Source organism: Manis javanica, chromosome 5 (assembly GCF_040802235.1).
Source record: "Manis javanica isolate MJ-LG chromosome 5, MJ_LKY, whole genome shotgun sequence".
Classification (NCBI taxonomy): Eukaryota; Metazoa; Chordata; class Mammalia; order Pholidota; family Manidae; genus Manis; species Manis javanica.
In genome coordinates this window covers 44048220-44062315 of record NC_133160.1, presented here as the reverse complement: position 1 = coordinate 44062315, position 14096 = coordinate 44048220, and the positions used below count along the sequence as shown (strand labels likewise).

Sequence of the window (14096 nt, the reverse complement as noted above, 5' to 3'; positions counted from 1 at the left end):
CACATTATAAAGAAGAAGTATTTCAAAAGAAAACAAAGGATGAAACAATAGGAACAACAAATAATAATAGAATAACTTCCACATATAAATGTAAGAAAAAGGGAAATAATCATGAATCTTGACAGACTTTTTAAAGTTTTGATCAAATGAATCTGAAGAATCAGTGCTGTAAAATGCCATTTTTCCACTAATCATTTATAAATTTGTCAAAACCCAGAGGCATCTGGGCAAAATTTAACCAGAGACTAAAGACCACATAGAAGGATAAATGAGTGATAATAGCAAACAGTTTTTGTTTTTTCCAAAAGAAGAGGAGAGGAGTCTTGCCCTAACAGATAATTAACATGCTAATAAACTACAACAATTAATTAATGGGTAAATAGAACAAAATAAACATGACAAAAATGGCTTCCAGTATACAAGAGAACAAGCATGGGATAAAAGGAGTACCACAAATGTGTGGGTAAAGGGAAGGTTATTCAATGAACAACCTAACTGTTAAACCCATTAATCTAAATTCAGTCTTCATCTTGTGCTGAAATAAGTTCCAAATGACATAGAGGTAAATGTTTAAAAAATTAAATCATAAAAATAGGAGGAAAAAAGACCCCAAGAAAAATGTGAATAAACACATGATTGTGATCTTAGATCTGAATAAAACAATGAAAAAAATAAAAATACAAGAGAAAAGAAATACAGTTTTCACTAGATAAAAATGAAAATCTTCTGTATGCACCCCCCTCAAAAAATGGGCAAAATTTCTGAAGTAGGTTAAAAGGTCTATATATAGAATATATAAAGAGCTCTTACAAATCATTAAGAAAAATACTGTTGTCCCATTATAAAAATAAATGGGTAATGAACATCAACAAATTTTTCTCACAGGAAAGAAATATATAGGACCAACAAATATTTTTTTAAATATTCAGCTTCACTAGTAAAGAAAGGCAAACTACAGCAATGAGATACCATCTCTACAATCAAAATGAATTTTAACAATGCAAAATAATCATTATATTCAATTATGGCAGAAAACACTGAACTGAGTACTCATGAACATTGCTATTAGAATTTCTATTTTGCTCAAATTACTGGAGAGTTATATAGCAGTATGGAAAGTTACGTAGCAGTATGTATTAGCCTTTACAATGGGCATGCGCTATCACACTGAAATAGCACTTCTAGGACCCAGCCTAAATAAATTGTCAGAGATTATTAAAGACTTCAGTACTGGAATATTCACCCTCATGAGAACATGAAAAATACCTAAACAGCCCAAATGGAGGACTGAATATAATCAGAGGATACAGTGTCATAGTTAAGACCAAGGGATCTAGGGTCAGACAGCCTTAGTTCAAATCCTAGTCGGCCAAGCAAGTAGAAACTTGGTGAGCTTGAGCAAGTTATTTAAACTCTTCTTGTCTTATTTTTCTTTGCTTGTAAAATTGAGATAATAACAGTACCTACTCCATCAGATGTTGTGGGAATTAAAGGAGTTAATACAGGTAAAGCACTCCGAACAGTGCCTCAAGCATGCCAATGGTTCAATAAATGTCAATTGCTATAATACCAAGAAAAATACTGTGATTTTTAATACTATTATTAGACATTGAAAATTATGTTTAAGTTTGATGTTATGGAGAACTGTTTAAAAGTTAAAAAGCAGAATCCACTACTTCTATACAATCTTGTATATAAAATAGAAGAGAGGGGAATCCCTCCTAATTCATTTAACAGTGCCAGCAAAATGAGACAAAGATAGTACAAGGATAGAAAACTATGGCCAATACCCTGAGTGATCATAGATGCAAAAGTCCTCAACAAAACATGATTATTTCAAATCTATGAAAACATAAAATGAAAAACATACTATAATCAAGTGGGGCTTATCCAGGGTATGCAAGGTTGATTCTGTCTGAAAATCAATCCATATAATCCATCTTAAGAACTGGCTAAAGAAGGAAAGGCATTGGCTTATATCAACTGATTCAAGAAAAACATCTGACCAATTTCAATATCCATCTCTGATTCAAATTCTTAGCAAACTAGGACTAGATGGGAACTTACTCAACTTAATAAAGGACATCAATAAAATCCTATAGCAAACATCATACTGTTGAAGGATTGAAGGTTTTCCCCCTAAGATTAGGGACAAGGTGTGGATGTCCACTCAAACTCACACTGTACTGGAAGTCTTAGCCAGTGCAGTAAGGCAAGAAAAAAATTTTAAACTCTAGATCTGGATGTTACAGCATCCCTATTTGTAACTACCAAAACTAAAAACAACCCAAATGTTCTGCCACAGGTAAATGGATAGACAAGTTGCTGTATATCTGTTTAGTGGAATACTACTCAGCCATAAAAAGGAAGGCACTATTGATACATTCAACAACTTAGATGAATCTCAGAAGCATTACACTGAATAAAAGAAGCCAGCATCAAAAGATTACATACTATAGGATTCTATTTGTGTGACCTTCTCAAAAAGATAAAACTATAGTGACAGAGAAAGGTCAGGGATTGGGGAGGGTATGATTACAAAGAGATAGGTTTTTTTTGGGGGGTGTGACATTTCTGTTCTTTATCCTTATTGTCAAATTTACTGTATGTTTTTTAAAAATTTTAAGCACGATCCAAGACATTTCATATAGTATTTTATAAATATTTAAATTTATAAGGAAGGAAATATACCACAATGGTGGAAAATACTAGAACTGAGCTGTCCTCATGTCCAGATTTACTGAAATTAAATACAGTAAGTTTTCTTAACTGCTATTCCAACAAATATTTGATATTTCAATTGACCAAACTGTGAAACCCCACTCAGAATCAGGTCATTACCAAAAGGTTTTCAAAACCTGGACTGCTGAAGTCCTAGGAAACTGCTTTCTTTGGACATAATGCTTAGATCACAAGCTAGAACTGCAACATCAGGGATGAAAAAGTTGAAATCTTATAAACTCAACGGCCTCTAACAAGAAAGATTAATGGGCACTCATTTTCAAAATGACCAATCATTTTCATGGTTATATGAGATGACTACCTAGGTAAAATAAAAACCAATGATATTAACTTTCTCCAAAGCCAAGTTAATAGTGTCCTACAAGCCAGTATTTCTGAATAAACAAATCTCTTATTTACTACAAGAATACTCACCCTGAAATTCCCTTATCTTCCCCATTTAGTGACTACACTGCATGTTGAGTAATTCCTAGCAAGATTTCAGCACTTCAGAAACATTTCAGAATTTGCAATAATTTCACTGAGTCCATCTGCATTAAATATGTTTCTATGCTTCACTTTCTACTGTTTTTTTCTTAAGTATTAACTTAGCAAGGAGTCAGAAAATGTGGCTTCTGGCCTCATTTTAAATCTCTTTTACATCAATTTCCTCAAACAAAAATCAGATGTTAAGATACAAAGGTCTCCAAGATCTCCATCTCCAAAACTCTAGGAAACAGATACTGGTGAAAGTAGTATTGCAAAGAGCATGGCTTAACTGCTGGAAGGAACAAACAACTTGAACAAACTGTTTTCACAGAGCATTCATACCAAAATATTGTGCAAATGAGAGGAAAAAAAAAAGTCACTCATCAAGGAAACTGTTAACCAGCCATACATGGCCTTTATCTGGTACTTAGCTCAGGGGTCTATACCTAAGGGTAATAGAACTGCAATGACTGCGAAAGTGCTCCATGTCCTAATTTCACTAATATAGACTGGCCTCATACTCCTTTTTCTGTCCCCAACTTACAAACAGGCTTTGATATACAGGAACATTACTGGTGCTGGAATTTCCCTTAATTCTTAAAGTTATAATTTTTAAATTAACTTTATTTTTGGAGCAGGTGATAGGAATTACTTAACCTGACTGTTCCTTTTGTTCAAAAAGGCATGTAGGGTGTGAGTGGTTATAAAAGGGCAGCATGTTTTCCTTGGCATATTGGATCTGTCCAGTATTTTGACTGTGGCAGTTACAGGAACGTATACAGGTGATAAAACTGTACAGAACTTAACACACATGACACACACACACACACACATATGCAAGTACAAATGAAACTGGGGAAATCTGAATAAGGTTGGTGGATTGTATCAGTATCACTCTCCTGGTTATGATATTATATTAGAGTCTTGCAAAATGTTGCCATTAGAGGAAATGGGAAAATGGACAAGGAATCTCTCTCTGCATAACTTCTTACAACTTTTTGAGTGACTCTACAACTATGTCAATAAAAGCTCAATTTAAAAAAAGAGGATATGGTGAAAGCTATGCCTTCCCCCCACCGTTGACCATTAGCCCTCCCAGGGGGGAACAACTCTTCACAATGTCATGTGTATATGAGTTAAAGAGAAAGGAAGAAAGGAGGGAGAGAAGAAGGAAGACTTAAATAACTTGGGGTGGTCCTGCAGTGTATCAGAATAAATTGTTGAACTCTTCCATACTCATAGTTGTCCTTAAGACAACTCCTTGAGTCTAGGACAGTGTTTCCATAGAAAAAAACCCCCCTAAACCCCAGCCTTCTCTACCACCGGATTCCCAGAATTAACCCAGAAGGACTACTCCCTCAAGACAATACACGGGGTGACCCTTCTCTAGGAAATCTGACCCCAGCTCCCTGGTAAAGACCTAAAACTGGAGCTCTGCCCAGTGACATGGCCCAGCCAGACCACTTTACAGAGACACCCTCAACACACCCTCCTCTTGGCACAGCTTCCAATCACCTTTCACATGGCTTCACTACCTATACATAGATGCCAAGGATCACCTGACATTTGAAGAAAGCATGGAATATGAAAAACAAAACAAAAGACATATACAGGAGCAACATGGAGAAACAGAACCCACCTAGAGAAAAGTAATCTTCTACTCTTCATGGACTTAGGGATATGAGACTGGAAACTGTACTGATGAAGCAGAATGGGATGCTACTAAAAATAACTTCCAGAGGGAAAAAAGAGCTGTCAGAGATTAAAACTATGACAGCAGTAATTAAAAGCTCAGGATAAGAATCAGAAAGTATGGTTAAGAAAACCTATAGAAATTAGAGCAAATGGATGAGAAAAAGTAGAGAAGAGATAAGAAAATCAAAAGATCAACCCAGGAAGTCCAACACCCATATAATAGACAATCCAGAAAGAGAACAGAGAGAGCTTAGGATGGAGGAAATCATCAAAGACAAGTTCCCAGATATGTAGGACACAGTTTCCAGACTAAAAGAACCAGTTGAGTTCTTGGGAAAATGTATGACAGAACCACACAGTCATGTAACTGTGATACGACTGAACATTAGAAGCAAATACCACACATGCTAGTAGAGGGAAAGAAACAGGTTTCATACAAAAAAAAAATTAAAAACTAGGGCAGAGGCAGCACTGGAAGCTAGAAGACTAATAACTTCAAAATTCCAAGGAAAATGTGTCCCACCCTAAATTACTGATCCAGCATAACAATCTTCTAAATGTGGGGGTAGAATTAGTGTATTGCCAAACCCACAATATCTCAAACCATTGTTTTGTTGTTTCTACACCCTCTGTCTGAAGTGTGCACCTGGAGTGTGATCCCTAAAAATGTATATCACAAGTGAAGGAATAAACTAATAAAGAAACACACACAGGTTCCAGGCAACAGGGCTTTTAATACAGGGAGAGCTGAAACACACAAACACACATGCATGTGCACACATACACACATGCAGGGTGAACCTGAAGGGAGATAAAATGACAGCTGGGCAGCAGATTTAATACGCAACTTGTTCAGACTAGAACAGGCCAGAAGAATCTAGGAAAGACTGCTTCAAAAGAGGCCTGGACAGAATAATGGCACTGTATATAAGAAGAGGAGATGAAAGCAACCAGAGGGAAGTTTGGGCTTTGATTAGTGCTAACATGTTAGAAAACTAAACAAACAAATATTAATTCACGTTCTTGCTGGGATAACTAAGCCTAGTGTATTCACAGCTCAGGTGCAGTGAGCACTAGCATGGCCGTGACATGGCAAATGACTGACCACTGAGCTAACCCAACGGTGCCCTGTCTTGACTGCACATTGGAGACACCCACCTCACTTCAAAAACATTCCAACACCCAATGTTTGGAACATTACATCAGAATTCCTAGGGGGTAGGAACCAGATGTGAGTGTGGGTTAAAGTTCCCCAGTGATTACAACGGGCAGAGAAGACTGAGACCCACAGAGCCAACCAAAGATACAGTTCTCACCCTCCTGCCTATTACTCACAGACCTTCATCTGTAGCAACTACTTATCAGCTTGACTTTCAACAGCTGGGTGCCTTCCTCCTACATGTCCTACCAGTAATCAAAGTCAAAATGGCCAAAAGTGACTATTTCATGTTCTTTCTTAAAAAGGGGGCTGTTGATTTCTTGATGTCAGTTGGTTATCCGTGCCCCTCCACACACCTCTGTGCTTCCAGCAAAGTCCTACTTCTGAAACCTGCTCATTTCTGGTTCAAACTCCACAGTGTTTTGCTGAAGTGAAAATGACTTCTGCTAAGGTCAAACAATGCAGAGCACAAAGAGAAAAGATAAGGAGAAAAATACTAAGATGCACTGTGAAGTTCCTCCAAACTAGGTCACAGATGAGGTTTTTATTTGTTTTCTCCTAGAAATACACAGTGATTAACAAGCAAAGACTAATGGCTGGATTTCATGATTTCAATAAGAAACTTGTGTTGGTTTGGACAGCTCTAGAAATGACAAAGGCCTTTTCTCTGTTCCCTGAAATGCTCTCCTAATCTCTAAACTCCAAAATTTAAAGGGTCATGAACCAACATGCCCCATGGTCACAGATGGGTCCAGGTACACTGAGCTTCTGTCCCAGTCTCAAATATCTACACATTGCCATTCTAATTCCTTCTTTCCCCTCTCTACACTACCTCATTAAATCCATTAAATCCATCTCATTAAGGGATCAAGGCTTCATTTGGGGTCTGTGCCTAAAATCTGATCATCTTGGTGCCATCTCCCATAGCATTTGGAGTGCCAATTTACATCCTCACCCACTAACGCCTGAGTACCTCGAGGATAATACTCTGGGAATCTGTCTCAGACACTGCTGTCATCCCAGCAACTAGCAAAAAGCCTACCAGGTGTTCTCTGAGTGAATGAATGAAGTCCGTCCCTGTGTCTCACACCAATGGGGTCCAAGCAGGAACTTATTCAAGGGATACCACTGAAAGGAGTTTCATAAGTGGCCATCTACAAAGGTACAGACAAAGTAGGGGAAACCAGTGAGGGGTGGTGAGTGCCCCAGTCCTCACAACATGAGTAGAGAACAGTAAGTGGACCCTACAAGGCTTGTAGCCACAGGAGAGAGCTGAGCAGACATCATCCAAGTCTGAGAAATTAGGACTCAGTGATTAAAATTGACTGAATGGTGCCTCTCACTGCTTTGCTCATAGAAAACCCTCTTCTGCTGAGTCCCTAATACTTCAGACTCTCAGATCCTACAGGATAAAACCATGTTTGAAACCACTGCCAACGATAAACAAAAGTCACTGCCAAATGTACCCTACAGAAACTGAAGGCAGGAAAAAGCCACAGAAACTCAGATTAGCCTCCTGGCAGCACCGTCCATTTGCTGTACAACTTCAGGGACATTTCCTGAACTCCCCCTACCTCAGTCTCTCAGTTATAGAAGTCTGTGTATCATTACCTCCCCACCCCCAAAATTACTTCACTCAAGGAAAAGGGATCTTCAGGAGATACAGAGCTGCCAAAATCCTATCAGCCAACTTGCACCAGGCCTTGGAAGTCTCAGCAAATCGCTGGTTTTGCAATTCTTTTGGCTTTGCCAACCCTGCGGGGTAAGAAAAAAAACAAAAAAAAATCTTCCTACAAGGATTCGAGGCTTGCAAGTAGAGGAAATCTTTGAGAAAAATCTGGGTTGATGAGCAGCTAAGAAAAGCCAGGAGGAAAGAGATACATCTATATGTGTTTTGGCAGAAAATAGAAAAGGTTGAAAAGCAATGTGTTTCTAAAACACTGCTTCTATGAAAGCAACCTTCTGGTGCTCCTTTACTCCCCAGTTGACTGAAAAAAGGCAGTGTGGCTCCCACTTTCTATTCATGTCCTCCTGGGCTGAGGCTGGCGGGTGCAGTGGCGCACAGCTCTGACACAGGTGTCCCTGGGTTCAAAGCCTGCCTCTTAATGAAGTGGCACTGGGCAACACACTCACTTTCTGCAGCTCAGTGTCAGCCCATGAAAAAATTGTGACATCGAATTTGCTGGACGGAAGCCAGAATGATAAGTCAGGAAAATACTGAGTGCCAGTAAATGGGCTCTTGACACACAGTAGCTAGTTTTTATCACAGATACTATGGTCCAGAAATCAAAGCAGCCTCCTAACAAATATCTTTGGAGCAACTCCTATGGGCAAAGTGTGGGGTGACAAAGGTGAGGAAAGTTCATAGGGCCTCTGACCTCCTAGAGCTTAGAAGCTGGTTAAGAGCAGATGTTACTCAAATCATACCCGAATAAATACACAATTGCCAACTGTGATAAATGTTATGAAGGGAAACAGAGTGTGTGCAAAGAGCAAAAAGGGGGCCTAAACTAGGCAGGAATGTCTTGGGCCTGGAAGTAAAGGATAAAGTATTAACTAGCTGTAAAGGTGACAGTGGGACCAGTAGGTGCCTGAAGTCTGGGGCCAGAAGAAGTGCCACCTTTTTGAGGAGCAGAAGAAAGGCAAGAGGGGTTGAAGCATGGAAAGGGGAGAGAGGGAGAGAAGATAAGGCGGATAATCTAGCACAGCCTACCTATCACTGCAGGAAAGGCCGAAATATCCTGGTTGCCATCCTCTGAGGAATGGGAAGCCAGGAGGCTAAAGGTGGGCTCTCAGATCTGCGACTGAAATTTGCAGTTCACATCTCCCCTGCAGCCCTTTTTTCAAATGCCGCCTCTGGACCCCCACCAGTTAAGATGAGCAGATATGTTTTCATGACCAGAAGGCATTTCATAAATGTATATAGATCCATAGGTACAGACAGATACAGGTCTGTATTACTCATCACTTACCACTTCAGGAGATGTCTGCAGTCACTCCTAAGTTATTACCCCTTTGCCTCTCTGGTTTTCCAAAGATGGCCACAATGCCTCTCATCACACATGCTCTCCTTACAATGTACCCTGACACTACACCATTGAGTAGGTGGTGGCATCTATGTCCCTTCTCGAACTTGAGTTGACATCCCACTGCCTTGACCAACAGAAGATAGTGGAAATGATACCCAACAGCTTCCAAGGCTAAGACATAAAAAAGCCACTCACTTGCACCTTGTTCTCTTGGAACTGAGGTGCCATGCTTTGAGGAAGTTCAAGCTAAGGCACATGGAGAAGTCAAATGGAGAGGCCACATGCAGGTGTTCTGGTCAACAGGGCAGATGAGAGTCTAGCCAACAGCTGGTATCAACTCCACACATGGGAGTGATGTGGCCTCCAGGTCACTGCAGAGTCAGCTGTCAAGTCACCCAGATTTCCACCATTCCAGCTGAGGGCACAGACACAATGGAGCAGCGACAAGCTATTCCCACCATGTCCTATCCAATTCATGACCCAAAGTATCCATGTACCAAAAAAAAAAAAGAGTAGTTTTACACCACTACCTTTTAGGATAATTTGTTCTACAGCAACAGTACCTGGGCCAGAATAGCTCAAGATAAACATATATACATATAAACACTTTTAAACCATTCAGAACATACAAAAGTAATCCATTCTTACTGAGACAAAAAAAGGAAACCCTCCTTAGCAAATCTGACACCTTAATTCAATTGGCTTTGAAAACAGAGATCAAAAATGAGATCTGCCTGGGCAACAACTCAACAGGGCTCAGCCTTGGGTTCCTCTGCGTTCTTTACCCCCGAAGGCTCAGACGAATGGTCGCAGCCTCCGTGAGGCAATGCACACAGTGTGTTCTTAACACCATGCCTGGCACCGATGAGCCCACTGAATTACAGTTATTATTACTGCTTTTGTCATCATGAGAATTAACATTTTTCTTGATTTCAGCATTAACCTTTCCTGGTTTTTGTGTCCTATCTCAGACAGAAAAGAATCTGCTGAGTTTGGTTAGATGTCCGGAAAGGGATCCCAGATCCCATACAATTAGAAATATTCTACCACATTTTATAACATAATTGCCACACATATCTACTGTGGTTTGGTAAAAGGGCTGTCCCTGTTATAAAAAAAAGAAAAATCAGTATGTGTTAGAAAGCAGACTTCTGAGAAGTTACACTTAATCACTGCATGGTTTTCAAGGTGAATAAATAAAAATATTACCTGCGATCATTATGAAGGTACCCCCACATGGTTATATAAATATTACAAAGCTGCACCCACATAGTGACATGAATACCTGGAAACAGGTGGGATCAAAGAGCCAGGTCACCTCGAGTGGTTTCATCCTCTACTCCTCAACTGCTGTGTGTCCTTGAGTGACTCACTTAGCCTTTCCACATCACAGTGTCTTTAAAACAAGGCTACTTTTCAAACTCTGTACTGAAAGGATCCTTAAGTAGTGTAGCCCCAAGCTGCCAGGGTAAAACGTCACTATTCAAATGCTTAAGAATAGTAAATGCTGACCCCCTGGGGCAAAAAAATATCATTTGCAGATTTGCATATTTTAATTGTTTTTAAATTATCTCAAAAAACTTGGGCCCTGCTGCAAGATATTGCTGTGCATCAAATAATCAAATTATCCATTATCTAGTGGAGAAAGGGGTAATATGAGACAGAATTCCAACTAGCAACCCATCTGGGGGCTGGATGGCACCCCCTAAACACTGTTGGCTTTCCACTGTTACCTTCAGTGGCTGGGGCCGGTGGGGCAGGGGGGAGTCTTCTCAAGCTGTGAATTTACGGAAGGGGTTGGGGAGGGATAAAGAGAATAGGAATCATAGAAAAGAGAGAAATCAAGGGAAGGGATGGGGGAAAGACTGTGCTATGGAACGAAATCGGGGTTCATGGCACCTGAACAGAAATGTCACTGCCAGGGAGGCCACTGTAACACATCATTCCAGCCGCCAGGTTTCCAGTTTGCAGGGAGTCTGCCACCCTCTCCCCTGGAACACCCCAGTTTTCCAAGAAGCCAGGCAGCCCCCTGCCATTGATGGATTGGGTGACCATTAACTGAATGGGTCACATTCTCCATCTAGAAAAATGTCTTTTATATCCTGGAAAGTGGTAGAACTCTATGACTCACAGAGCGCCAACTTGTAGGGAAAATGGCTGGCATGTAATTGTTTTAGAACGGTCCTTTGCAAAGGTGGCATGAAGTAGAAATGGGCTTTGCACTCATAAAAGCCAGAAAGATTAAAAGGGGGGTGATGAATGCCCTCTTCCCTTCCCGAGACTGGGTCAGTAACTGCTTTAGGCAGTTCTGACTCTACCCTGGGAGAGAGGTTCAGCTTCCCTTCCCCAGGCACAGTCCTCTTCCTGATGTCAGAACCCATTGCCAGATAAGCTGGGATTTAGGAGAAATGGAGAGAGCCATGGAGTCTCAACAGCTCCCCTGAAGACCAGGATGGACTCTCTCACATTACCATATCAGAGGAAGTCTGTCAAGAGGTCCGCGAAGACCTGAACCAAGATGGACCATCTGCTTTCCCCAGGAAGCCCCAGACCAGACAATTTGGGAGAGACCCCTTTCTAATTAATGGCTCCTTTAGAAATATTTTACTATCACTATAAAAATGGCTTTATTCTGCACTTCGTGACACCTTGTGTTTGAGCTATGTCAATCTTAACACCAAAGCACACATTTGTAACTGCTTTTTCTCACAACCATTTATATGTCTGTTTTCCCAGGAATGGTGCCACTTGAACCGCTGGGATATAAAACTGTTTTATAATAGCTATTCTTCCAAGTTTATCCTCAGTATTTCAGACAGCTGCACCCCAGGATCCAAACTGTTTGCAATGGACAACTGCTCTGAGCACATTTCTTCACAAGGTTCTGTTTCAATTTAAGAAAGGCCAAGGACAAAGAGAAGACAAAAGTTGTGGGTAAAGGGCACCCTGAGAGCAATGTATGGAGTACTGGGCAGTACGGTCTAAATCATTTTTTTTTTAGAGCCGCAAGTTCACAAAAGCCTTCCCAGCGAGCGTTCAGTGTTAAGAAATTAAGTCCATTTCTAAACTCTCGACCAGTGGCCAACACTTTTTTCCCATCCGAAGTTTCTGGCACCTGTTCGGGAAAGGCAGGTTGTGGAGCTGCCGACCTGTTCCATCCCGCCTGTTCTATGTGGGTAACATTGGAGAATTGAGTGTCACCAGTCAACCGCCCCCTTCACGCCCTCTACAAGCCAGACTGTACAGGTGGTTTACCTGCACAGATACCGAATTTCACCAGGGCAACTTTATTACTGGCCATGTTTAGGGACTTATTTAAGATAACCGTCCCTACCGCTTGTTATCAACAGTCCCTCCAGATTGTGGTAAGAAGGGCAGAGCCAAAAAAGCACAGGTAAGGGTTCCCAGGGTTTGCCGGGCGCCCCAGCACGCCGGCCGCTTCTCCAGGGTGCGGCCCTTGCGTTCACGGCCCCCTCCTCCCGAGTCCTTCGGAGGGGCAGTGGGTGTCCTGGGGCCCCGCACCCCGGCCCAGCCCGCCTGCCCGGCGCCCAACCCAGGGAGCCGCAAGCTGCTGGAGCCGCAGCGCCCACTCGGGGCAGGCGGCGAGCACTCACCATTATGCTCTTGCATGCTCGCCAGCGACCAGAGCAGCAGCGCCACCAAGGCCAGGAAGCAGAGCTGGCTCAGCAGGAGGTCCCTCCGGCGGCTCCGGCGTCGCTCGCGGTCCTCGTCGTCGGGCGACGGCATCCTCGGGAGGCAGGGCAGCGGCCCCGGCGGGAGCCCCGGCGGGCGGCGGTAGCTCCTGTCGCGAGCGGCCGCGGCGGGGACGGCTGTGGTAGGCAGCCCTGCGCGCTGCAGCCGCGCGTCCTCGCTGCGCTCCCGCCCGGCCGCCGCCGCCGCCGCCTCCTCTTCCTCTTCCTCGCGGCTGCGGGGCTCCGCGTCTTCGTCCTCGTCGTCGCTGTCGCTCAGCCCCTCGGCTCCCTGCTCCTCCTCCTCCTCGCCGCTGGCCCGCGCCGCCGCGTCCCGGCGCTCAGGGTCCCTCTCCTCCTCGCGCGCCATGGCTCCCACGCTCGGCGTCCGCGCTCGGCCTCAGGCGGCGGCGCGGCGGGGGCGGCGGGGGCGGCCGGGAGGCGGGGGCGGCGGCGGCCGAGGAGGAGGAGCGGGGAAGGACCGGCGGGAGGAGGGCCCGCCGCTGGCCAACTCAGCCGGCTTGGAGAGGCCACTCGAGCTGGCTCCGGCCTCGCCGGCTGCAGGAGCGCGTCGCGGGGCCACCCGCCTACTTACTCCATGGTCCGCGCGCGGGGAGTCGGGGCCGAGCGTGCCAGGAGCACGGAGCCAGGCGGGAGCGCGGCGGGAGCAGCTCCCCGCAGCCTGCAGCGGCGAGGCGGCTGGGCTCGGGCTTGGGCGGGGGGCAGAGCAGGGGACGCAGCCCGGCGCTGGCCAGCACGGCGGAGAGGGGGCGCGTGGGGAGGAGACTGAGCTGGGGAGGGAGCCCCGTGCGCAAGCCTTCAGTGGTTCGGTGCCAGGAGAAGGGGGCGGCGCAGGAGGCTCCCTCTCGGGAAACACACCGCCACCGAGAGGCCGATCTCCAGGAAAAAGGATTCTCTCTAAACTTTCGGAGAAACTGAGGGTCTCTTCAGCGTCCCCCTGACCGCCCAACCCCTATGCCCGAAAAGGGGTCGCCGCGAGTGCGCTAGGCTGCGTCTTCGAGCCACAGGGCTTGCCTCCTCACGCGGGCCTCCTGGGTTTCCCTCCGCCCCCTTGTGGGGATCCCCCTGCACATCAAGCTCCGGACCTGGAAGACTCCCCAGAGGCTCTTGGCTCACTGGGGCTGTCCTGGCTCCCCCTTCTAGACCGGGCTCACACGTCATTCCCAATCGCACTGAACCAAGTGCAGTGCTGGGGCTGAGGGGAGGACAGGTGGCACTGTCCCCGGCCAACCTCAGAAGGAGGCTCCTGGCTTTCCACAGGGAAAGCCGCTACCCCTGAGGTCAGAGGCATAT

General features: G+C 44.3%; 1 protein-coding gene across 1 annotated transcript in view; it reads right to left on the bottom strand.

Annotated features, from left to right (window-relative positions):
* The window catches only part of SLC24A3 (solute carrier family 24 member 3), a 444494-nt gene extending 430852 nt beyond the window's left edge, over positions 1-13642 (bottom strand). The window contains exon 1 of the mRNA XM_017666356.3: positions 12708-13642. Within this exon, the coding sequence (XP_017521845.3) occupies positions 12708-13152 (445 nt within the window). The 5' untranslated portion in view covers positions 13153-13642. The remainder of the gene's footprint in view (positions 1-12707) is intronic.
* Between the last annotated feature and the right edge of the window lie 454 nt (positions 13643-14096).